We start from the raw sequence: 26,288 nt of genomic DNA, 5'->3' as shown, positions 1-26,288 counted from the left end.
TCGTTCACATCCGTGTATTTCATATCCGATCCCCTATATCCATACTAAACCATGCAACGTTGGTCGACCTATGTAGATCGGCAAACGGACATAGGCAAGCACATTACATTCACCAAAAGATCGAATGTTCAAACGACCACCAAATTTCACATGAATGACGGACAACTTGAAACTACATCTAAAACTTGAAATTAAAGTAAAGAAAAGCGGATCTTCACCACTTCCGGACCGACCCCTTCCCCTTCCGGTTGTCGGCGCAGCTGTAACCGTCGGCGGGTGGTGGAGGATCGTCTGAGTTGTCGGACGAGGAGCCATCGTCATCATCGTTGTCGTCGGAGGAGGAGACGACGATGATGCCCTTGAAGTGCCGGACGGCCCAGTCCTGTTGCCGCTTGAGCTTCGCCAGCCGAGACGCCTCTGCCGCCTTCTCCCTAGCCTCGCGCTCGGAGTGCTCGATAGCTAGCCGGAAAGCCTTTGCATTCTTCCGGTGGGGCCACCGAGCGTCTGTCTCCGCCGTCGTAAGCGATCGGCGGTAGACCCATGCGAGGAGTGATGTCTACAACACAACCTTCTTCTTGTAGACGTTGTTGAGCCTCCAAGTGCAGAGGTTTGTAGGACAGTAGCAAATTTTCCTCAAGTGGATGACCTAAGGTTTATCAATCTGTGGGAGGCGTAGGATGAAGATGGTCTCTCTCAAGCAACCCTGCAACCAAATAACAAAGAGTCTCTTGTGTCCTGAACACACCCAATACAATGGTAAATTGTATAGGTGCACTAGTTCGGCGAAGAGATGGTGATACAAGTGTTGGGGAACGTTGCAGAAAACAAAAAATTTCCTACGGTTTCACCAAGATCCATCTATGAGTTCATCTAGCAACGAGTGATCGGATGCATCTACATACCTTTGTAGATCGCGAGCGGAAGCGTTCAAAGAACGGGGATGAGGTAGTCGTACACGACGTGATCCAAATCACCGAAGATCCTAGCGCCGAACGGACGGCACCTCCGCGTTCAACACACGTACGGTCAGCGTAACGTCTCCTTCTTCTTGATCCAGCAAGGGGAAAGGAGAGGTTGAGGAAGATGGCTCCAGCAGCAGCACGACGGCGTGGTGGTGATGGAGCTGCAGTACTCCGTCAGGGCTTCGCCAAGCGCTATGGAGGAAGAGGAGGTGTTGGAGAGGGAGAAGGAGGCAACCAAAGGCGTGGGTAAAAATCCCTCCTTCCCCCACTATATATAGGAGGGCCTAGGGGGGCGCCGGCCCTAGGAGATCCAATCTCCTAGGGGGGCGGCGGCCAAGGGAGGTTTCCCTCCCCCCCAAGGCACCTAGGGGTGCCTTCCACTTGTGGGACTCTTCCCCTTTTGAAACCCTAGGCGCATGGGCCTCTTGGGGCTGGTGCCCTTGGCCCATGTAAGCCAAGGCGCACCCCCTACAGCCCATGTGGCCCCCCGGGACAGGTGGCCCCACCCGGTGGGCCCCCGGGACCCTTCCGGTGGTCCCGGTACAATACCGGTGACCCCGAAACTTGTCCCGATGGCTGAAATAGCACTTCCTATATATAATTCTTTACCTATGGACCATTCCGGAACTCCTCGTGACGTTCGGGATCTCATCCGGGACTCCGAACAACATTCGGGTTACTGCATATACATATCCCTACAACCCTAGCGTCACCGAACCTTAAGTGTGTAGACCCTATGGGTTCGGGAGACATGTAGACATGACCAAGATCGCTCTCCAGTCAATAACCAACAGCGGGATCTGGATACCCATGTTGGCTCCCACATGCTCCTCGATGATCTCATCGGATGAACCACGATGTCGAGGATTCAAGCAACCCCGTATACAATTCCCTTTGTCAATCGGTATGTTACTTGCCCGAGATTCGATCGTCGGTATCCCAATACCTCGTTCAATCTCGTTACCGGCAAGTCACTTTACTCGTACCGTAATGCATGATCCCGTGACCAGACACTTGGTCACTTTGAGCTCATTATGATGATGCATTACCGAGTGGGCCCAGTGATACCTCTCCGTCATACGGAGTGACAAATCCCAGTCTTGATCCGTGTCAACCCAATAGATACTTTCAGAGATACCCGTAGTCTACCTTTATAGTCACCCAGTTACGTTGTGACGTTTGGTATACCCAAAGCACTCCTATGGTATCCGGGAGTTACACGATCTCATGGTCTAAGGAAAGGATACTTGACATTGGAAAAACTCTAGCAAACGAACTATACGATCTTGTGCTATGTTTAGGATTGGGTCTTGTCCATCACATCATTCTCCTAATGATGTGATCTCGTTATCAATGACATCCAATGTCCATAGTCAGGAAACCATGACTATCTGTAGATCAACGAGCTAGTCAACTAGAGGTTTACTAGGGACATGTTGGTGTCTATTATTCACACATGTATTACGATTTCCGGATAATACAATTATAGCATGAATAAAGACAATTATCATGAACAAGGAAATATAATAATAATGCTTTTATTATTGCCTCTAGGGCATATTTCCAACAGTCTCCCACTTGCACTAGAGTGAATAATCTAGCTACATTGTGATGAATCGAACACCCATGGAATTCTGGTGTTGATCATGTTTTGCTCTAGGGAGAGGTTTAGTCAACGGATCTGCTACATTCAGGTCCGTGTGCACTTTACAAATATCTATGTCTCCATCTTGAACATTTTCACGAATGGAGTTGAAACGACGCTTGATGTGCCTTGTCTTCTTGTGAAACCTGGGCTCCTTGGCAAGAGCAATAGCTCCAGTGTTGTCACAGAAGAGTTTGATTGGCCCCGACGCATTGGGTATGACTCCTAGGTCGGTGATGAACTCCTTCACCCATATTGCTTCATGTGCTGCCTCCGAGGCTGCCATGTACTCCGCTTCACATGTAGATCCCGCCACGACACTCTGCTTGCAACTGCACCAGCTTACTGCCCCACCATTCAAAATATACACGTATCCGGTTTGAGACTTAGAGTCATCCAGATCTGTGTCGAAGATAGCGTCGACGTAACCCTTTACGACGAGCTCTTCGTCACCTCCATAAACGAGAAACATTTCCTTTGTCCTTTTCAGGTACTTCAGGATATTCTTGACCGCTGTCCAGTGTTCCTTGCCGGGATTACTTTGGTACCTTCCTACCAAACTTACGGCAAGGTTTACATCAGGTCTGGTACACAGCATGGCATACATAATAGAACCTATGGCTGAGGCATAGGGGATGACACTCATCTCTTATATATCTTCTGCCGTGGTCGGACATTGAGCTGAGCTCAATTTCACACCTTGCAACACAGGCAAGAACCCCTTCTTAGACTGATCCATATTGAACTTCTTCAATATCTTATCAAGGTATGTGCTTTGTGAAAGACCTATGAGGCGTCTTGATCTATCTCTGTAGATCTTGATGCCTAATATATAAGCAGCTTCTCCAAGGTCCTTCATTGAAAAACTCTTATTCAAGTAGGCCTTAATGCTGTCCAAGAGTTCTATATCATTTCCCATCAAAAGTATGTCATCTACATATAATATGAGAAATGCTACAGAGCTCCCACTCACTTTCTTGTAAACGCAGGCTTCTCCATAAGTCTGCGTAAACCCAAACGCTTTGATCATCTCATCAAAGCGAATGTTCCAACTCCGAGATGCTTGCACCAGCCCATAAATCGAGCGTTGGAGCTTGCACACCTTGTTAGCATTCTTAGGATCGACAAAACCTTCCGGCTGCATCATATACAATTCTTCCTTAAGGAAACCATTAAGGAATGCCGTTTTGACGTCCATTTGCCATATCTCATAATCGTAAAATGCGGCAATTGCTAACATGATTCGGACGGACTTTAGCTTCGCTACCGGTGAGAAAGTCTCATCGTAGTCAACCCCTTGAACTTGTCGATAACCCTTAGCGACAAGCCGAGCTTTATAGATGGTCACATTACCATCCGCGTCTGTCTTCTTCTTAAAGATCCATTTATTTTCTATGGCTCGCCATTCAACGGGCAAGTCAGTCAAAGTCCATACTTCGTTTTCATACATGGATCCTATCTCGGATTTCATGGCTTCTAGCCATTTGTCGGAATCCGGGCCCGCCATCGCTTCTTCATAGTTCGAAGGTTCACCGTTGTCAAACAACATGATTTCCAAGACAGGGTTGCCGTACCACTCTGGTGCGGAACGTGTCCTTGTGGACCTACGAATTTCAGTAGGAGCTTGATCAGAAGTATCTTGATCATCATCATTATCTTCCTCTCTAGTCGGTGCAGGCACCTCAGGAACATTTTCTTGAGTTGCGCCTTTTTCCGGTTCAAGAGGTAATACTTCATCAAGTTCTACTTTCCTCCCACTTACTTTTTTCGAGAGAAACTCTTTCTCTAGAAAGGATCCATTCTTGGCAACAAAGATCTTGCCTTCGGATCTGAGGTAGAAGGTATACCCAATAGTTTCTTTAGGGTATCCTATGAAGACGCATTTTTCCGATTTGGGTTCGAGCTTTTCAGGTTGAAGTTTTTTGACATAAGCATCGCATCCCCAAACTTTTAGAAACGACAGCTTAGGTTTCTTCCCAAACCATAATTCATACGGTGTCATCTCAACGGATTTCGACGGAGCCCTATTTAAAGTGAATGCGGCAGTCTCTAAAGCATAGCCCCAAAAAGTTAGCGGTAAATCGGTAAGAGACATCATAGATCGCACCATATCTAATAGAGTGCGATTACGACGTTCGAACACACCATTACGCTGAGGTGTTCCAGGCGGCGTGAGTTGTGAAACTATTCCACATTTTCTTAAGTGTGTGCCAAATTCCTGACTCAAGTATTCTCCTCCACGATCTGATCGTAGAAACTTGATTTTCCTGTCACGTTGATTCTCAACCTCACTCTGAAATTCCTTGAACTTTTCAAAGGTTTCAGACTTGTGTTTCATTAAGTAGATATACCCATATCTACTCAAGTCATCAGTGAGGGTGAGAACATAACGATAGCCATCGCGAGCCTCAACACTCATTGGACCGCACACATCAGTATATATGATTTCCAATAAGTTGGTTGCTCTCTCCATTGTTCCTGAGAACGGAGTCTTGGTCATTTTACCCATGAGGCATGGTTCGCACGTGTCAAATGATTCATAATCAAGAGACTCTAAAAGTCCATCTGCATGGAGCTTCTTCATGCGTTTGACACCTATGTGACCAAGGCGGCAGTGCCACAAGTATGTGGGAATATCGTTATCAACCTTACATCTTTTGGTTTTCACACTATGAACATGTGTAGCATTACGTTCGAGGAAGAATAAACCATTCACCATCGGAGCATGACCATAAAACATATCTCTCATATAAATAGAACAACCATTATTCTCGGATTTAAATGAGTAGCCATCTCGAATAACCGAGATCCCGATACAATGTTCATGCCCAAAGCTGGCACTAAATAACAATTATTGAGGTTTAAAACTAATCCCGTAGGTAAATGTAGAGGTAGCGTGCCGACGGCGATCACATTGACCTTGGAACCATTCCCGACGCGCATCGTCACCTCGTCCTTTGCCAGTCTTCGCTTATTCCGCAGGCCCTGCTTTGAGTTACAAATGTGAGCAACTGCACCGCTATCAAATACCCAGGAGCTACTACGAGTACTGGTAAGGTACACATCAATTACATGTATATCACATATACCTTTTGTTTTTCCGGCCTTCTTGTCCGATAAGTATTTGGGGCAGTTCCGCTTCCAGTGACCACTTTCCTTGCAATAAAAGCACTCAGTCTCGGGCTTGGGTCCATTCTTTGGCTTCTTCCCGGCAGCTTGCTTGCCGGGCGCGGCAACTCCCTTGCCGTCCTTCTTGAAGTTCTTTTTACCCTTGCCCTTCTTGAACTTAGTGGTTTTATTCACCATCAACACTTGATGTTCCTTCTTGACTTCTACCTCTGCTGATTTCAGCATAGCAAATACTTCAGGAATGGTCTTTTCCATCCCCTGCATATTGAAGTTCATCACAAAGCTCTTGTAGCTCGGTGGAAGCGACTGAAGGATTCTGTCAATGACCGCGTCATCCGGGAGATTAACTCCCAGCTGAGTCAAGCGGTTATGTAACCCAGACATAGTGAGTATGTGCTCACTGACAGAACTATTTTCCTCCATCTTACAGCTAAAGAATTTGTCGGAGACTTCATATCTCTCGACCCGGGCATGAGCTTGGAAAACCATTTTCAGCTCTTCGAACATCTCATATGCTCCATGTCTCTCAAAACGCTTTTGGAGCCCCGGCTCTAAGCTGTAAAGCATGCCGCACTGAATGAGGGAGTAGTCATCGGTACGTGCCTGCCAAGCGTTCATAACGTCTTGTTCTGCAGGGAGAATAGGTGCGTCACCTAGCGGTGCTTGTAGGACATAATCTTTCTTGGCAGCTATGAGGATGATCCTCAGGTTCCGGACCCAGTCTGTGTAGTTGCTGCCATCGTCTTTCAGCTTGGTTTTCTCTAGGAACGCGTTGAAGTTGAGGACTACGTTGGCCATTTGATCTACAAGACATATTGTAAATATTTTAGACTAAGTTCATGATAATTAAGTTCATCTAATCAAATTATTCAATGAACTCCCACTTAGATAGATATCCCTCTTCTAGTCATCTAAGTATAACATGATCCGAGTCAACTAGGCCGTGTCCGATCATCACGTGAGACGGACTAGTCAACATCGGTGAACATCTTCATGTTGATCGTATCTTCTATACGACTCATGCTCAACCTTTCAGTCTTCTGTGTTCCGAGGCCATGTCTGTACATGCTAGGCTCGTCAAGTCAACCTAAGTGTTTGCATGTGTAAATCTGTCTTACACCCGTTGTATGTGAACGTTGGAATCTATCACACCCGATCATCACGTGATGCTTAGAAACGAATGAACTGTCGCAACGGTGCACAGTTAGGGGGAACACTTCTTGAAATTATTATGAGGGATCATCTTATTTACTACCGTCGTTCTAAGTAAACAAGATGCAAAAACATGATAAACATCACATGCAATCAAATTATAATAGTGACATGATATGGCCAATATCACACAGCTCCTTTGATCTCCATCTTGGGGCTCCATGATCATCTTATCACCGGCTTGACACCATGATCTCCATCATCATGATCTCCATCATTGTGTCTCCATGAAGTTGCTCGCCAACTATTACTTCTACTACTATGGCTAACGCGTTTAGCAATAGAGTAAAGTAATTTACATGGCGTTTCTCAATGACACGCAGGTCATACAAAAAATAAAGACAACTCCTATGTCTCCTACCGGTTGTCATACTCATCGACATGCAAGTCGTGATTCCTATTACAATAGCATGAACATCTCATACATCACATATATATCATTCATCATTCATCACAACTTTGGCCATATCATATCACAAAGCACTTGCTGCAAAAACAAGTTAGACGTCCTCTAATTGTTGTTGCAAGTTTTACGTGGCTGAAACAGGGTTCTAGCAAGAACGTTTTCTTACCTACGTGAAAGCCACAACGTGATTTGTCAACTTCTATTTACCCTTCATAAGGACCCTTTTCATCGAATCCGCTCCAACTAAAGTAGGAGAGACAGACACCCGCCAGCCACCTTATGCAACTTGTGCCTGTTAGTTGGTGGAACTGGTCTCATGTAAGCGTACGTGTAAGGTTGGTCCGGGCCGCTTCATCCCACAATACCGTTGAAGCAAGATAAGACTAGTAGCGGCAAGAAAGTTGACAACATCTACGCCCACAACAAATTGTGTTCTACTCGCGCAAGAAGAACTACGCATAGACCTAGCTCATGATGCCACTGTTGGGGAACGTTGCAGAAAACAAAAAAATTTCCTACGGTTTCACCAAGATCCATCTATGAGTTCATCTAGAAACGAGTGATCGGATGCATCTACATACCTTTGTAGATCGCGAGCGGAAGCGTTCAAAGAACGGGGATGAGGTAGTCGTACACGACGTGATCCAAATCACCGGAGATCCTAGCGCCGAACGGACGGCACCTCCGCGTTCAACACACGTACGGTCAGCGTAACGTCTCCTTCTTCTTGATCCAGCAAGGGGAAAGGAGAGGTTGAGGAAGATGGCTCCAGCAGCAGCACGACGGCGTGGTGGTGATGGAGCTGCAGTACTCCGTCAGGGCTTCGCCAAGCGCTATGGAGGAAGAGGAGGTGTTGGAGAGGGAGAAGGAGGCAACCAAAGGCGTGGGTAAAAATCACTCCTTCCCCCACTATATATAGGAGGGCCTAGGGGGGGCGCCAGCCCTAGGAGATCCAATCTCCTAGGGGGGCGGCGGCCAAGGGAGGTTTCCCTCCCCCCCAAGGCACCTAGGGGTGCCTTCCACTTGTGGGACTCTTCCCCTTTTGAAACCCTAGGCGCATGGGCCTCTTGGGGCTGGTGCCCTTGGCCCATGTAAGCCAAGGCGCACCCCCTACAGCCCATGTGGCCCCCCGGGACAGGTGGCCCCACCCGGTGGGCCCCCGGGACCCTTCCGGTGGTCCCGGTACAATACCGATGACCCCAAAACTTGTCCCGATGGCCGAAATAGCACTTCCTATATATAATTCTTTACCTCCGGACCATTCCAGAACTCCTCGTGACGTCTGGGATCTCATCCGGAACTCCGAACAACATTCGGGTTACTGCATATACATATCCCTACAACCCTAGCGTCACCGAACCTTAAGTGTGTAGACCCTATGGGTTCGGGAGACATGTAGACATGACCGAGATCGCTCTCCGGTCAATAACCAACAGCGGGATCTGGATACCCATGTTGGCTCCCACATGCTCCTCGATGATCTCATCGGATGAACCACGATTTTGAGGATTCAAGCAACCCCGTATACAATTCCCTTTGTCAATCGGTATGTTACTTGCCCGAGATTCGATCGTCGGTATCCCAATACCTCGTTCAATCTCGTTACCGGCAAGTCACTTTACTCGTACCGTAATGCATGATCCCGTGACCAGACACTTGGTCACTTTGAGCTCATTATGATGATGCATTACCGAGTGGGCCCAGTGATACCTCTCCGTCATACGGAGTGACAAATCCCAGTCTTGATCCGTGTCAACCCAACAGATACTTTCAGAGATACCCGTAGTCTACCTTTATAGTCACCCAGTTACGTTGTGACGTTTGGTATACCCAAAGCACTCCTATGGTATCCGGGAGTTACACGATCTCATGGTCTAAGGAAAGGATACTTGACATTGGAAAAACTCTAGCAAACGAACTATACGATCTTGTGCTATGTTTAGGATTGGGTCTTGTCCATCACATCATTCTCCTAATGATGTGATCTCGTTATCAATGACATCCAATGTCCATAGTCAGGAAACCATGACTATCTGTTGATCAACGAGCTAGTCAACTAGAGGCTTACTAGGGACATGTTGGTGTCTATTATTCACACATGTATTACGATTTCCGGATAATACAATTATAGCATGAATAAAGACAATTATCATGAACAAGGAAATATAATAATAATGCTTTTTATTATTGCCTCTAGGGCATATTTCCAACAACAAGTGCAATATAGATGGTAGATATAGGTTTTTGTAATCTGAAAATATAAAAACAGCAAGGTAGCAAGTGGTAAAAGTGAGCGTAAACGGTATTGCAATGCTAGGAAACAAGGCCCAAGGTTCATACTTTCACTAGTGCAAGTTCTCTCAACAATAATAACATAACTGGGTTATATAACTATCCCTCAACATGCAACAAAGAGTCACTCCAAAGTCACTAATAGCGGAGAACAAACGAAGAGATTATGGTAGGGTACGAAACCACCTCAAAGTTATTCTTTCTGCTCGATCTATTCAAGAGTCCGTAGTAAAATAACATGAAGCTATTTTTTCCGTTCAATCTATCATAGAGTTCGTACTAGAATAACACCTTAAGACACAAATCAACCAAAACCATAATGTCACCTAGATACTCCATTGTCACCTCAAGTATCCATGGGTATGATTATACGATATGCATCACACAATCTCAGATTCATCTATTCAACCAACACAAAGAACTTCAAAGAGTGCCACAAAGTTTCTACCGGAGAGTCAACGAAAACGTGTGCCAACCCCTATGCATAGGTTCATGGGCGAAACCCGCAAGTTGATCACCAAAACATACATCAAGTGGATCACGTGATATCCCATTGTCACCACAGATAAGCACGGTAAGACATACATCAAGTGTTCTCAAATCCCTAAAGACTCAATCCGATAAGATAACTTCAAAGGGAAAACTCAATCCATTACAAGAGAGTAGAGGGGGAGAAACATCATAAGATCCAACTATAATAGCAAAGCTCGCGATACATCAAGATCGTGTCAAATCAAGAACACGAGAGAGAGAGAGAGAGATCAAACACATAGCTACTGGTACATACCCTCAGCCCCGAGGGTGAACTACTCCCTGCTCGTCATGGAGAGCGCCGGGATGATGAAGATGGCCACCGGTGAGGGATCCCCCCTCCAGCAGGGTGCCGGAACAGGGTCCCGATTGGTTTTCAGTGGCTACAGAGGCTTGCGGCGGTGGAACTCCTGATCTATTATGCTCCCCGATGTTTTTAGGGTATATGGACATATATAGCCGAAAGAAGTCGGTCAGGGGAGCCACGAGGGGCCCATGAGGGTGGAGGGCGCGCCCAGGGGGGTGGGCGCGCCCCCTGCCTCATGCCTTTCTCGTTGCTTCCCTTACGTGCACTCCAAGTCCCCTGGATTGCTTCCTTTCCAAAAATAACTTTCCCGAAGGTTTCATTCCGTTTGGACTCCGTTTGATATTCCTTTTCTGCGAAACACTAAAACAAGGGGAAAACAGAAACTGGCACTGGGCTCTGGGTTGATAGGTTAGTCCCAAAAGTAATATAAAAGTGCATAGTAAAGCCCATTAAACATCCAAGATGGATAATATAATAGCATGAATACTTCATAAATTATAGATACGTTGGAGACGTATCAAGGAGCCGCTCGTCCTCGTCGGGCTCCGCGGGTAACCCGCGGTGGCGGTGGACAGAGCTCTTCGCCGCGCCCCTCTCCCTTGCCCGCTGCCTCACGCGGCGGGTGGCGCACGCCTCTGACTCCGGTGTGCTTGGTTGGAATGGCTTCCTGAAGCTACTATTCTCGTTACCTGAAGCTCAAATAAGAGTGGTCTTCGTTACCATTGGATTCATGATTTTTGTTGTTTCTTTGTGTGTTTGTTTCAAGAGTATTACATTAAGAAGGTCTCCGTCTATGTGGAGCTTTGTCTTTCAGGAGTTACAACTTGATTGTAACTTAAATATTCAGACAAAAATTGGTTCAGACAAGAGTCACTCATGACGTTAACTATGTGGTGATATGCAAACGCTTCCGTCGATTCAACCAGCAGCCAGAGTTCTAGGGCGTGTTTGGTTGCCTGCATATGGCCCAGCATGGCCCATGCAGGAAGAACTTGGCCTGTTTGGTTGCCTGCATTTACTGTGCGGCCCGCATGACACGGAACTTAAAGCACGTCTAGACCAGGCCCAGGGGAAATGCCCGAATTGGCAGTAGCTCGCAAGCCTGGCTCGGGCGAGGCAGGGGAGGGCGACGCGCTTCTCTCCTCGTGCGACCAGAGAGATGGCGCGAGCTCGCCTGCATCGCCGAAAAATCGGCGGGAGCATTTCGGCTCACCTTCCACCGAGTCCACCCCTATTTTGCCCCTCCCTCACCGCCCCAATTCCCGCCACCATTCTCCCTCCCTTTGAGCTTTCCCGCCGACGTGCATCGGCACCGACAAGCAGGTAAACGGCACATCTTCATTGGCCGGCGGTCCACGGTGTTGGCGCTCCTTCACCGGCCGGCGTTGATCTTCTACGACTGTCCCCCCTCGTCCTTGAGCTACAGCCATGGCCTCTGTGAGTTTAATCCCCCTTTCTCTTTGTTCCTTCTAGCTAGATCTGATCTGCAGCTTGGGTTTGATCTAGATGCATGGTTGATTAGTGGTCTGATCTGTAAGCTCATATGGTTAATTGCTATGCTGCGGTTGCAATTTGTGGTAGGGCTAGATGTTCAAGCATGTGGTAGGCTAGATTAGTAGTAGAGTTTGAAGTTGAACCTTGTGCTTGTGTTGATTTGTGCTTAGATCTGTGATTTGTAGCTATTGGTGGTCCATTTGTAGCATGTTGTTTGTTGTAGATGTATGTTCGTGCTCATAGATTGTCCGGTATGCTTAGTGTGATAGCAATGAACCATGTGCTTAGTATGATAGTGATGAAGCATGTGCTTGCTATGATAGTGATGAACCATGTACATGTATGCTCCTGCTTTCATGGATTGTCCGGTATGTTGTGTGCTATGCTTACTGTCAATGCGTGCTACGATTGTAGGACATGACCACGCAGATGCAAGATCTTAGTCAGGCCCTTGTCCTGTCCGACAGCAAGTTTGCTCCATCATTTTTCGAGGACTCGCATCCTATGTCCGAGATGTCACCTGATTCAGAGGTGTTCGCATCTGATTCTGTCTATGTGCCAGTAGTGCTCGTTGAGAAAACTTCTGCTGCTGCTGTTGCTGCCACTGCACTCAAGGTAGCAACAACAAAGGCAAAGAAGGATGGTAGGTCGAAAAACATGAAGTGGCAGCTGTTCAAGTCCACGTTCGTGCTGAACAAGATGTGTGAGCTCATCTCTAGTGGAGTTAGGACTGACAAGGGCTTCAAGGAGATGCACTTGAACACCGTTGCGAAGCAGGTGTTCGAGTTCTGTGGGCAAGAGGTGTCTGCCACTCAGGTGTACAACCACCTAAGGAAGTGGAGAGGTCGATGGATCCAAGTGTCCAAGCTAAGAGACCTTAGCGGCGCCTCATGGGATGAGAACACTTGCTCCATAGTTTTGGAGGCAGAGCACTACGTCGGCCATGTCGCGGTTAGCTCACAGCCCTCTTCCTTTTCATACTGTCCACCATTGCCTACTCCTAATCGCAACTAACAACACTTGTGTTTCATTCTTAGGACCACCCAAGGGACGCTGAGTTCCTCAACACACCCATACAGAACTACAGCCAGATGCAGCACATTTTCTCCTTCGGGTTGGCAACTGGGAAGCATGCCATGGGCTCGGGGGAGCCTCTTGGTTCTCCCATGCCAGACTTCCCTAGGACCCCGGACATCGAGGTCCTTGATGGCCCTGACAAGCCCTTCGACAAGACATTTGACCCCGTCCATGATAGGAAGAGGAAGAGAGGAGGCCTGATGGAGGAGGAGATCAATGTCTTTTACAGCATGACTGAGGCGGTGAAGGAGATGACAACAGCCATCAGGGAGTGCAAGCCCCTCGACATCCACCCTGACCTGTATGGCGCTGTCATGACCCAGGATGGCTTCAGCGACGAGGCTCTCATGGCAGCTCTCAGCCACCTGCTTGACAACAAGGCCCAGGGTGTTGGGTTCGTTGCCATGGCAGACACTCACAGGGTGTTGTGGCTCAGGAGCTGGCTGGGCAAGCACTACTACTGAGTAGTGCTGCCTGTGAGCGTGCATGATCCCCGACGGCGATGGTGGTGGCTACGACGATAATGATGACAACTTACATTTTGTGTAGCTAGGGCTGAAAAACTATTTGATGGTATGTATATTTTGGTGAGATGGTATATACTAACCCCACACGCTGATGGTGAACTTGCGGTGGTAGGACGACACCCTCTTTTGGATGTGGTGGTAGGTTAAAACTAAGGTAGTGTTAGGTAGAACTTGCTATGTCGTATGATCATGCATGCTTTACTTCTTCTCTTCTGCTCCATTGTTGTTTGTGTGCTACTTTGCGTGCTACTTGTGTGCTCCATTGATTTGCTTCTTCAACTCTTGCTCTTGTGCATTTCTAGGGCAAGTGGTATGCCGTGTTCATCGGTAAGGCTCCAGGGGTTTACAGTTCATGGGAAGAAGGCAGTGCACAAGTGGCATCATATAGCAACAACAGTCATAGAGGGTTCAAGATTAGGCAGACAGTAGAACAAGCTTACTCCGACTAGGTGCGAAAGCACGGAGGCAGCAGCGTTGGCAGTGGCAAGGTTGGAGTTGTTAAAGTGGAAGGTGCTAAGGTGGATCGTCAGTTTGGCGGCTGAAGCTAAAGAACTTCATTATCTTCGCCTAGTTCATCGCCATTGCTGTGTTGTGGCGTTGGTGTGCTAGGTGTGATCATTATGGGTAAGCTCACCAATTAGGGTACAAGGTAAGCACATCATGTACGCCGTATGCAACCAAACGTCATGTTCATGTGCCGCTTGGGCCAATGCAGGCAACCGAACAAATAGCACTTGTGTATTACCTAATGCAGGGACAAGATGCAGGCAACCAAACAACTTGCAGATGGCATGTTTTTGCTCAGTCAAACTAGGTTGAGAAGTGTATGCGATGCATGAACTGTTCACAACTTGAACCAAACACGCCTCTACATGCTGAAATTCAGTATGGTTTGGTTAGTTGCGAAATGGAAACCTGGAACGTAAACTACTCGTGTTGTGTGTTAACCTTTGAATGTTTCGCTTGGCTCTTTTCCCAGTATTATTATTTAGATTTCATTATGAGATACAACAATCGTGAAACCCTGCCTTTGTTTATGTAATAGGCCGGGTATACCGGCGCGTTTGACTATGGAGAACCCCAAAAGTGTGTCCCCTATCATTTGACCTTGTGCCTATAGGAGGAGGGCCAAGGTAAGGCTGGCCATAGTGGGGGTAACATAATCAGTAACATGCGCTTGGGACTAGCAAACATGCTTATGTGGCACACAATTAAATAAAAGAGAGAGGGTTAGAGTAACATAGATAGATACCGTATCATGTTAAATGCTAGGCTACTTTGTGTGATGCATGGCAATAAATATGACCATCTATGATATTACTTTATGATACTATGCACTATTGAGATAGTATCATATGCATGATACTAGTATATATTACTCCCCACTATGAGTAGCCTAAATATACTCGGGCCTAGTTTGACAACACAATAAATCAGTATTCCAATGTCTGGTCAATTAATACTACAGATTCCAAAAGGCACATTTTCTTTCTCAGTTTGGTCAAGGAAAAGGAGGTCATGACCCTATTTAAAATACTACAAAACACTACAATGTTTGTGCTACTACGAATTATAAAAGCAGTGGTATTTATATTGATGTCAAACACATCAAAGTGTTAGTTTTCTTTAATCATCAAAGTGTTAGTGACCCCGGAACGTGGGAACCAAGGACCAACCCACTACCGGTTCGAGTGAAGTCTATTTTAAACCTTGAGATTGTAGGGCACGACGCAAATAAACCCCAACGTCTAAATCCCTGAAATCTGTACTCTGACCTTACTTATCCCGGTCGTTTTTGACCTTTAAGCCGCATCCAAATGGGGGATTCCTACTTGGCTCCGAAAAGGCCGGGATGTATGAGTTATACAGCATATGCTTGTGGGACCTGCTCGTGGCCGCCGCCGGCGACTGCATATGCCTCCTCGAACTCCGCTGCTGCAGCCAAGCTGTTCGACGAAATGCCCGTCGCTGCTGCTGGATCGATGCATGCACGTATGCACCACTGCTGAATCGTTGCAGTCCGCCGAGACGCAAGTACCCATACAAAGGAAAGAACAAGACATACGTACAACTGTACAAGTTAGCTTCAACATACAGTGTTGATTGATTCCGGCTGGATACGAAAGCAACTGGAGCCAGCTTCGCGTGGGAGCAGTTTCATCGCACTCGTCGGAGCATGCAGTGCAAGTGCGCGTGCGACTGCGTAGGGGAGGAACTAGCGCATCGAGGACTGCTACGTCATCACCTGCGACTGCATGGCGATCTAGAGCGGCTGGATAAGTACCAGCATCGCCATGGGCATGCTATTGCATAATATGGAACACGAATATATCGTCCGACAGATAGAGCGGGATGGTCCGGCAGTCTGCTCGGTTTGCTGCTCGAACCCTCGTCGGCGACTTTTATTTTTTGCCTGAAACCCTCCAGTATTTCTTTCTCCAACACACTAACAAGAAACGATCCACATATGTGTACACTGACATGGCAATATTTAATTTGGTCAAAGTCAACAATCCCGAACTCACTGTGCCACGTCACCAAATCCCCTCCCAATACAGAGTGAAGGTTCATTTAGGGCAGGATCAAAGAGGACAGGGTACAAACTTCAGGGATTAGAACGTAAGAGTTCGTTTCGGACGAGCCTTACAATCTCAAGATTTAAATCAGACTTTACTCCTGCTGGTTCTTAGATACACGCGACGTACATATTTTGACAGGGGAAGGCAACGAACATGCCATCCGAGGGTTTCACCGTACTGGCACTAGCGGCGGTTTTCTCTAGCGCCTCCGGCTTTCAACCTTTCTTCTTCGTGCTTCTCTCATTCTCAGCACACTTATGCTTGTATTCAACATTGTAGTTTGAATCCAAATCCCAAACTCTAGTGAATCCCTGTGAGATGCTAACACAAAGTTACTAAAACGGTGGTTTTTAAGAGCATCTCCAGCCACGTCCCCAACACCCCCCCCCCCCCCCGCGGCGATTTTGTAGCGCCGGCAGGCGAAAATTGGTCCAGTCGTGCCTCCAGAATCCCGTTTTTCGCTAGGTTGGGCCGAAATTGGGACCGGCGGACCCAGGTCGAACCCGACGCGCTGGGGGGCGTCTGGGAGCGCCGGGGCGAGCGATTTTGGTGCGAACTAGCCGCGGGCCCGTTGCGTGAGCGACAGTCGCCTCGTCGTCCTCACAACGCCTCGGTTTCCCGCGGGGAATCAATGCCAAGGCTGCCGCCGGTCAGCCTTCCATTGATTCCTCACGGGCGAAGTGGCGACGGCCCCCCTCCCGCCACGCGTACACACGGCCCCCGGCTATAAAAGCGACGCCTCCCCCTCGCCTCTGGTCACACCCCGCCGTGCTCTGCCTCTCTCTCCCCGTGCGCACCCGCCGTTGACGATCCTCTCTCCCCAAGCCCAACATCGACGATGGGCGAGCGATTCCCCGGCGACGCGGCGGCGGCCAACGGCTTCGGCCGACGCTCGCTGCACGCGTGGGAGGTGTATCTTCTCTTCGAGGCGAACATCCCGGCGCCGCCTGACATGCGCGCAGGGCCGGGCGGGTGGAGGCTCAGCGCCGGTGGCGCCCCCATTCCCCCGGTGCCCGACGTCAACGCGCGCGCCGACTACTTCGCTGACGAGGTAGACCACATGCGGGCGTCACTGACGGAGGAGCAGCGCCCTCCCGCAGTACACCGCTGACAACCATGAGGCGTGGGCGGCGTACTTCCAGCACCGGCTGGCCTCCACCAACGGGGCGCCGGTGGTGGGGGTGTCAAGAATAGTCTGTGGTGGGGCGACCCCGGCCGCACGCTGCACGAGGTTCTGTAGCACCTCGAGGGCGGCAACGACCCGCCGCTGACATACCCTGACGTGGCTGCCGCCCCGGTCCCCCGCCGGAGCGCTGGGCAATGGATGCCCAGGAGGTTCAGCTCCTCCTTGTCCTCGTCCTCTCACTCCTCATCCCGCTCCTCTTCCCACTCGCCTTGCTCGCCGGCGGTGTTCGGTGTCAAGGCCGAGCCCGCAACGGAGACGCCGCTCGGCCGGCGCACCCGCAGCGTCGGCATCGTCATCAACGAGGGCGGCGGGCGCGCCTCCTCCTCGGCTCCTCCCCACTACGTCAAACCGAAGATGGAGGGGGCTCGCCGTCGTCAAGACGGAGCCGGGGCTCGCGGGCGACGTGAAGGAGGAGCTCGACGACGTGGCTGCCTTGAAGTGGGCGCGGACGGAGCTGCAGCGCCAGTGCTGCGCCTACGAGCAATTCGCCGCTTTGGCGCCGTGGCCACGACAAGGGAGGTGTTGTCGTCCTCGATGATGACAGCGACGCCACCGCCGGTCCGCCAGGACGACGTCGGGCAGGGATCCAGCAGGGGCGCCCGCGTCAAGGAGGAGAAGGACGACGAGGACGACAACAGGGATGGCGGCGACGTCGACGACTTCGCCGCGCTCAGCGAGTTCTTCATTCCGTAGTTGTAGTGCAGCCATTTTTTTACTAAACTTTGCTATGTAATGTGATGTTCGCCGAACTTTAGCCGAATCTTTGTTCAGTTTACCGAACTTTAGCCGAATTCTTTTTTTTTAAAAAAAACCGCCTTCTGGGGCGACCCTGGGGCCAACGGCTGGGAACCCGAAAACCCTCACGCCGATTTTTAGCGTCGCCTCGCCCCCAGGCGGCGATTTACGCGCCCCCTGGGGGACCAATGGCTGGAGATGCTCTAACATTTAGCTGCCAAACGCAGCCTCAATTTTGTTTTCGAGCAGCCTCAGTGGTTCCTAAGATTAATCCTTTTCTCCTCTTCCTTCGAAGAAGAAAAAAGAGCATCCTGTTCTTCTTTTCTTTGTTTTGAGAAAAATATCATCTTGTTCTTGAGAAAAGAAGTCTATCTGGGCCGGAAGTTCAGGAACGCATCGAAGCCCAAACACCAGCCCGCATGGCGTGGCCCACGAGAAGCCCACCCAGCCGGCCACCACGACTGACTCAACCCAACCCACAGCCAGCCACTCCTCTTCTTTCCCCTCACCCCCCGTCCACGCCGCAACGCAACCGAGAGAGAGAACCAGATCTTGGCGGACTCGAATCCAATCCAATCCAAGGCGGAGGTCGAGATCAAACCCACCGGAGATGAAGTTCTTCTCGGCGTTCGACCCGTGGCCGGTGTTCTTCCGCCGGGAGTGGGGCCGCACCTGGCCCTTCATCGCCGGCTTCGCCGTCACGGGGGCCGTCATCACCAAGATGACCGCCGGCTTCACCGAGGAGGACCTCAAGAACTCCAAGTTCGTCCAGGCGCACAAGAAGAAGTAGTCACCGCCGCCAGGTATCCCCCCGCCCCTCCCCTCCTTCGATCCGTCCTTGGGTAGGTAGATGCGTGGATCTGCCGGCTGCTTGTTCTCGTCGTAGATCTGGGTTGGGTTGGGAGAGATTGGCGTACGATTCGCCTTCACACGTAGATGGCTGGTGCCGGAGTCTTGATCGTTGGGCTGCGGCGACTGCGGGGAATCGGTGGAGTCGTTTGGGATCTGGAGTAGCATGAGGGAGACGCAACACGAGGTGTCCCATGTTGAGAAATGCTTCTAATTAATTGAGCGCTGCATGATCTGTGGAACATCGGATCGCTTGAACCGATTAGACGATGGATCTGCGGTGTGGGTTGGCCCAAGTAGAGGAATGGGCAAGTGAGTTCATCAACCCCTGTCTGTGGGATAAGAGGGGAAGGGCGGATGAGGGGGACGCCGCATGATGGTTTTCTGTTGAGAAATGGTTTATTGTAATCTGTTGAACTCCGCGTGGTCTGTGGAACATCGGGTTACTTGAATCGATTGGTTTCGTCCAAGTAGAGGAATGGGCGAGTTAGTGCATTGATTCAAGTCTCTGGCTTTACTCGTGCCATTCCGACCTCATGGATGCCATTGTAATTCTATCAAATGTGTTCTTTTCTTGCTCAAATATACTGCATTGGATTCCCAACGTGTGTTATCATCCTTGCTGCACACTTCCATCAATACTCCAGAATCTTAGTCATGTGGTTGCAGACCTGCTCCTAATTGGTGCATCCTCTGTTATTCTTCAGAAACTAAGCATACGAGAGAATTATTCTTTCAGCAAGCTAAGGGCTATTTCTGTTTTGCAAGTTGTAGTGACGCAAAAAGGATTCAATGTCCCTAGTATCTTGTAGCCTATGACAGCACTGCCTGACCCACTGATGACAATAGCACCATTGTTTCGGAGTTATTTCTCACCACATTAACGATTTAGAGCACTACCTTCTACTATATATGTGGTCACTCTAGCTCTTTTGGTACTATGATGTTGTTATATTATCCTGTGTTCACTCTGGTCCCATTTTCTTAAATTATCATCATTTCTATGTAGTGTGGAGAAAGTTCAGTTGGTACACCAATTGGCTCTTTCTATTATTTTGAATTTTCTATATGCCATCAAACCAAAAGATGACAAGCAGATGATCTTCCTTGTGCCAAAATACCGGAATGCATTGAGATTTATCTGACTATATGTGAAACTCTGTTTGGTCTTCTATATATGATGAGCCTTTCCGTGGGATTGAATTGTTATGAGCATATGAATATATATACCTTGGTCACTGCAGGGAATTTTAGCTGCCTTAATGTTAGAGCTTTCATTTGTAACTGACTGTTAAAATGTGCATATCACTTTGGATTAATTTTTGCTGTGGCAATGAAAACCTATGCCTGCTTCGGCTAAATCTGATATCGTAGCCAGCATGATTTCTGCTAAAAGAGGACTCGGTGTTTGCGCCCTTTGCTTCATACAAGTCGTAGGGTTTTAGAAATATTTGTATGCCCTTAGTACTTTGCTATCAAGTTACTGAATACTCAACATTACTCTACTGGCAGGTCACAGGGGCAGCAGCTGAGTTACCGGCATGTGTCCTTGATGCGGCGAGCCAGTCCTCACCCTCACTATTGTGATTGAACTTTATGTTTTTTGTTCAAATCCAACTGCGTGCATTTTTGCTGCTCTGGTTTGTAATGTAATAAGCGACATTTGAATCGTCGAATCCAAGAAAAAAACGGCTTCGGATAAAGTAGCTGCCATGGGTCACTCTGTCTATGCACAATGAATAGCTCTCTGTTTTGTTTTGCAGATCTGTTACCGTGTGTGGTTTGCTTTATTCCAGTGTTTGTTTTGGTACTACCTCCGTTTCAGTTTACAAGTCCTACGCGTATACCTACGTTGTCAATTTTATCACCTTAATATAAACTATACAACACAAAAATTATACGATTTTAAAATAGAACATCTAAAGTTTATATTGATATATTTTTTGTAATATATGACTTACATTAGGTTGGTCAAATTGACGACCTAGGGGCACGGGCACGCCCTGTAAACTGAGAGAGAGGTAGTAGTTGATACTGCTGATTACTGCCATTGGTCGTTAAGAGCATTTACTTGCTTACGCTGGTTGAATCTTAATTGCTGGATTTCAGGAAAAGCTTGATCAACTTGATGATCTCCAATCAAGTTTAATTCTGCTTAAATTTATTATCTTGAAGTAAGTTTAATTGTAGTCATGCCTCCCAGGCTCCCGTGCAAGGAACTGAATTTGAATTCTGTAAATAATTTAGCCATCTGTTTTCCAAAATACATGAAGTGTAAGGTATGTACATAGTCTATCCCAGATACAACTCTGGCACTTGTTTGTTTATAAACTTGCTACTTGAATGTTTAAAATTTTGAAACTTCTACAACATTTTGTAAATTAGAAAGAGCAATAAGAATACACCTACTACATCTAGAAAAAGGTGCACATACCATACGGGTGTGCCGCCCTTTTTATTTACAATAATATTACTACCACAAAACATTGTCGGAGTAGCCCGGGTTTCACTATCCTCAAACTACCACAAAACATTGGCCGAGTGTGCACCCTCGACAGGGTGAGGCACTTTGTTGACCTCCTTTTTTTGCCCCATACGCAAGAGCCGCGATTCACTATCATCAAATGAATCAACAGTATATGAGTTCCAAGCATTCATGCGCAACGAAAGCAAACTACCTTAGGCGTTCATGGTTTCGCTTACACGGACTAACAGTGAAATTCTCTGAAAGTAAAGTTGGAATTAGCAAAAGCAGACGCCTACACCTACACGGACAAGAGTGAAATTGTCTGAAAGTAAAGTTGGAATAAGCAAAAGCAGACGAGGAAGTACTGGAAGTTAAGAATTTTACATGACCACCATTCCACCAAGCTGTCAGCAGTTTCCACATGTCAGCAAAAAGTTCATCCCTTTTGTTAAAATCCAATCCAACCAATTATCTGTAACCAGATCAAATACACATAGAACACGTTCGAGAATGCCAGTCAGGGGGGAAATACACATGGTAACAATGTTCAGAAAGAAACATGTATCTAAAGAAGCTATGCACGCAAGTGCTAGTAGCTTAATGGAGTATCTAATTGCCTTCGTCACCTAGCATAATATGAACTTCCTGGATTTATGTGTTGGTTCTCATTTTCTCCCATAGAATAGTCAGATTCTATTTCCTGAACACCGGTGCAATCTCCACCTAGAAGGCTCTCTCTATCCGTCTCCACGCCCACCCGCACCCAGGGATACATTGGAAGCTTTCTCAATCTGCCGAGCTCATTAGCAACCTCTTTCATCGAGGGCCTGCTGTCACCACACATATCTAGGCATTTCTTTGCTAGGTCTGCAAGTCCTTTCAGCAACTCCATGCTCTCTTGTTCTTTCACGTGTTTGACCAACACTGCATCAAGATTGTTCTCCTTCATGGCAGACAGGAAAGTCGATGATAAGATCTTTTGTGTGTCAGACCCTTCAAGCTTTAGTGGCAATTGGCCTGTGAGGATCTCCAAAAGGATAACTCCAAAGCTATACACATCGCTTTTAGCTGTCAATTGACACGTTTGCAGGTATTCAGGATCAAGGTATCCACACGTACCTTGAAGTATTGTGAGAAATTGCTCTTCGTCGGATGGGGCTAGTACCGAGGCTCCAAAGTCCGATACCTTGGCCATGTGGTTGTCATCAAGAAGAATGTTGGAAGTTTTTACATCACCATGAATAACAGGGGGAGATGCATAGGAGTGTAGGAAGCTGAGTCCTTCCGCTGCTTCATGAGAAATTCTTAAGAGATTGCTGAAGGAGATATGTGATGACCGGTTCTTTCCATGAATATACTCGAAAAGTGTACCATTTAGAACAAACTCATATACTAGAATTGGAACTTCCACCTCAAGGCAACAACCTAAGAGTTTCACAATGTTCTTGTGATTAATTTGGGATAAAATGAGCAACTCTTGGCCAAATTCCTTCTTTTGCCTTTCATCAACTAATGCACATCTTTTAATTGCAACCGTCATGTTGTTCTTCAATATCCCTTTGTAGACTGTTCCATGACCTCCTTTTCCAAGTATTCTGGTACTGTCAAAGTTGTTGGTGGCATGTATGAGCTCAGCTTCTGAAAATATAGTGAAAGCAAGACCTTTCTCAGATTTCATCCTATCAAACAAAAGCAACCCTCCATGTTGGCGGAAATACTCCCTCTTAACTTTTTCCAATTTTCTCTTCTGGATTATCATTTGTCCCCAAAATACAGTGATCATGGCGATAATGATTGCCCCAAATAATCCTAGTGTAACTCCTGCATACATAACGATATGGGATGAGACGACTATTTGATGGAGAGAGAGAGAGAGAGAGAGAGAGAGAGATAGTTGGTGTTCTTTCGCTAACAAAATATGTATTATTAGTTTCAAAATTTACGGTTAGTGAATGGGACACAAATAATTAAGGTCTTCGTCTATTTCTCATGTCCAAATCCACACACTGATCCTCATCTGACGTCTTAAGTAAGAATATCAAATAACTAGCACCATAAATTAGACAAAAGGAAAACCCAACAGACTTAAAGTTCAAGGGATAGGAAACAAAGTAATGTTTTTAGCTAGATGATCTCATTTCTTTTTGTGTTACCTAGTATTAAGCCGATATCAGGGCTGCATGTATTGTCTTCCATTTTTCTTCCTACTCGACAAGAACACCGGTATCCTCCAATTGTATTGTGGCAAGTGCCTCCTGAAGGACATGGGTTCTTGTTACTACATTCGTCGACATCTGCAGTAAGATGGGCAAAACTAACTAAATATTAGAATTTTGGCATAGTAGTAACATTTATATATATTCATAGTGCAATTTTATTGACATTTGTGTGTATACACATTCAATACAAAGATAGTCCACCGGTTTCTTCTTTACAATGTGTATTATTATTATTTCAAAAGTCAAACTTTTGTATCTTTGACCAAGTTCATAGAAAATTAGCAATAACTAAATACTAAACAAATAAAATATGAAAATATAATTCATGACAGATTTTGTATTGTAAACTTGTCAAAGATAGAGAAAGTTTGACATCCATCTTAGTATTAAAAAATGATGGAGTAATTAGTAGATTACCGTACCTTGGCATCCACCGTGGAGATAAGCATTGCCTTTGTACCCCTGCGAGCAGTTGCACATATAGCCGGAATCATTGACGGAATCCACGCACACGCTGTTGCTGCTGAGGCATGCGTAGGTCGTATTCCGTCGTGCGTCGTCGCATGACTTTGCATCTCTCACAGCCCAATCAACCACCATGGGCACCCGCCCACGGTGCGTGTCGTTGAAGGTGGTGTTGCCGACGTACGAGGTGCTGAAGTTGAAGGCCGCGGCCTCCATGAGCACCGCGTAGCTGCACCGGTTGAACTCCCAGATCCGGCTCGTGTTGACGGAGCTGGAGAAGTTGGTGTCGTAGTAGTACATGCGCTTGGGTATCATGGTCTGGGAGCAGCCCATGCCGGCGCAGGACCCGTCCACCAGGTCCGACAGGTTGCGGCACGTGGCGACGCCCATCCCCTGATACCCCGTGCCGGCGAAGTCGGACATGATGCCCAGGGCGTTGCACCCGATGACCGTGAATCTGTTCTCGACGTCGGAGAGCCGGTAGACGGAGGTAGGCCCTCCGTTCTGGCTCTCGTGATAGCCGAGATGCTCCATGCTCCTCGTGGAGTTGTTGTAGCAGAAAGCCTCGATGTAGTTGAGCACCCGGGCGGTGCTGTGGGTGAGGGAGATGTCCAGCACCTCAAAGATGGCCTTGAACGGCTTGGGCTTGAGGGCGCCGTCTCTAACCTCGCAGCTGAGGTCGAAGACTTCTGCGAGCGAGCAGTTGGGGATATTGGGATCGATGCCGAATGGGTACGGTATCTCGACATCGCCGCACCGCCTTCGGCAGTTTGAGCTAGGGACCTCAGCCCCAAAGGCATGCTGTGCCCCAAGAAGTATGAGACCAAGAAGGCCAAGCTGCAACAAGACGTGCATATTCTTGGGCTTGAGATCTACAACAAAGTAAACAACACTGGCTAAGCCCATACTTCAGTTCATATATATGTCGCCTAGCTAGGCCAGTGAGCTTCTTGTATGGTCACAAAGTAAAGCACGGCAAGAAAAGCAGAATGGATCTGATGATAAACATAGCTAAACTCTGGCTTGAGCAGCATACTCAACACAAGCGTGGAGAAGATGATATATTTCGAAAACATATTACAGCATAGAACTCACCTGATATATCTTGGAGAAGCCGCACGTATCTTGGAGGAGCCGCTCTCTCGTGCTCGCTCGAGAATTAATTTGTGCTTGCTCCGGAAGTCCCTCTGTGCTAATTGTGTTGTGAAGAACAGCCAACGGTAGCAGGTAGGCGCACACGAGGACGACGACGTAGAGCTCTCTTATCTTAAACGGCGGACTTGTCAAAAAGTCTATGGCCAGCGGCAGGTCGACTAGTCAAAAAGTCAATACGCACGCAGCTACTTGCATGGGCAAACGGCGGACTTCTCTTTTGCAAAGAAGAATAAGCGGAAGTGGAGAGATCTCATGGTCAGCGTCCAAAAAACGGTTTCCCACCGTACGTCGACGGACGTCCCTGCCTGTCTTGGCCGTCCAAAACCTTGAGATTCGTGCATTTCTCACCCATGTTGATATTACATTATGAATTTGCGCATGGCGGATTTCTCCTTTTGCCTGGCGGCGCCGTGGTAAGCCGAGACGGGTCGCAGTCGGCCGGCCTCGCCGTGGTAAAGCCTCGTGGGATGGGAGTACACTACTGGTAACAAATTTCTGTTTTGGTTTCATTATTGTTAGGTAGCCAGGCACTCAAAGGACGTTCAAATCATTCCACTCGCCGCGCGTGTGGGAGCATGCATTCATACCCAATGGGCGCGCTTGCCTTTTGACTATATATAAGCTGTAGTAGTACAAAATTAGCACGTACTGTATTTGTGTGTGCGTTTTTCTGGAACCAGTAGCACATAGACAAGAGGCGAGCCAGCTGGATAAGCCCGGCCCAGGGGAGATGTCAGACGACCACGGACGGGAAGCGCACATAGTTATTTCTGCATAGTAACATGCATGTATGGATGAATCACAAAGCATTGAGGACCAATTTAGGCTTTTCTTTTTTCTTTTTTCATGATATTTTTGTATTTTTATTTTAAAAAGTTTATCAGAAGTAGAAAAACACTTCAAACGTAACAAAAAATTACATCAAGATTTCTGGATTACCAAATGACCACTATGCTGTTGTCCCTTTGATATCGAAGCTGGCATGACCTTCTGATGACAATGGCAAGTCCTTGTACACGTGCCCCTAAGTACGAAAGCCCCAAAGACGTAA

At 47.6% G+C, this 26,288-nt stretch overlaps 3 protein-coding genes across 4 annotated transcripts; 2 read left to right on the top strand and 1 right to left on the bottom strand.

Moving 5' to 3' along the window:
- The first annotated feature begins 12,395 nt into the window (after positions 1–12,395).
- Positions 12,396–13,519, top strand: LOC125532602 (uncharacterized). Its single transcript, XM_048696604.1, has 2 exons — positions 12,396–12,929; positions 13,016–13,519. Exons 1-2 carry the CDS (start codon positions 12,396–12,398, stop codon positions 13,517–13,519), a joined length of 1,038 nt encoding a protein of 345 aa, XP_048552561.1.
- A 5,057-nt stretch (positions 13,520–18,576) lies between these two features.
- Positions 18,577–20,721, top strand: LOC125543898 (ATP synthase small subunit 6, mitochondrial). Its single transcript, XM_048707399.2, has 2 exons — positions 18,577–18,885; positions 20,444–20,721. The coding sequence occupies exon 1, from the start codon at positions 18,693–18,695 to the stop codon at positions 18,870–18,872; it is 180 nt and encodes a 59-aa protein (XP_048563356.1). The 5' UTR covers positions 18,577–18,692; the 3' UTR covers positions 18,873–18,885; positions 20,444–20,721.
- Positions 20,722–21,822: 1,101 nt separating this feature from the next.
- Positions 21,823–25,335, bottom strand: LOC125543892 (wall-associated receptor kinase 3-like). 2 transcript variants are annotated; one of them, XM_048707393.2, is made up of 4 exons: positions 25,178–25,335; positions 24,040–24,954; positions 23,552–23,692; positions 21,823–23,219 (listed from the first exon to the last, which is right to left on the bottom strand). In XM_048707393.2, exons 2-4 carry the CDS (start codon positions 24,935–24,937, stop codon positions 22,021–22,023), a joined length of 2,238 nt encoding a protein of 745 aa, XP_048563350.1. In that variant the 5' UTR covers positions 24,938–24,954; positions 25,178–25,335; the 3' UTR covers positions 21,823–22,020. The 2 variants fall into 2 exon arrangements, with proteins under 2 accessions (XP_048563350.1, XP_087401245.1); XM_087545119.1 differs by lacking the exon at positions 25,178–25,335 and having other exon boundaries at positions 24,040–24,971.
- Between the last annotated feature and the right edge of the window lie 953 nt (positions 25,336–26,288).

The sequence above is a fragment of the Triticum urartu genome, chromosome 1A, assembly GCF_056163025.1.
Source record: "Triticum urartu cultivar PI428250 chromosome 1A, HENAU_Tu73, whole genome shotgun sequence".
Taxonomy (NCBI): Eukaryota; Viridiplantae; Streptophyta; class Magnoliopsida; order Poales; family Poaceae; genus Triticum; species Triticum urartu.
The sequence above is the reverse complement of the archived record's forward strand: the minus strand, read 5'-3'. Positions and strand labels throughout refer to the sequence as shown.

Bases quoted from the DNA above. Each gene is read 5' to 3' on its own strand.
- LOC125543898 (XM_048707399.2), top strand. From the start codon at position 18,693: ATGAAGTTCTTCTCGGCGTTCGACCCGTGGCCGGTGTTCTTCCGCCGG.
- LOC125532602 (XM_048696604.1), top strand. From the start codon at position 12,396: ATGACCACGCAGATGCAAGATCTTAGTCAGGCCCTTGTCCTGTCCGAC. The intron at 12,930-13,015 runs GTTAGCTCACAG...TTTCATTCTTAG, and splicing joins ACTACGTCGGCCATGTCGCG to GACCACCCAAGGGACGCTGA.
- LOC125543892 (XM_048707393.2), bottom strand. From the start codon at position 24,937: ATGCACGTCTTGTTGCAGCTTGGCCTTCTTGGTCTCATACTTCTTGGG. The intron at 23,693-24,039 runs GTACGGTAATCT...ATCTTACTGCAG, and splicing joins TCTCCACGGTGGATGCCAAG to ATGTCGACGAATGTAGTAAC. The intron at 23,220-23,551 runs GTAACACAAAAA...TTATGTATGCAG, and splicing joins TGATATCGGCTTAATACTAG to GAGTTACACTAGGATTATTT.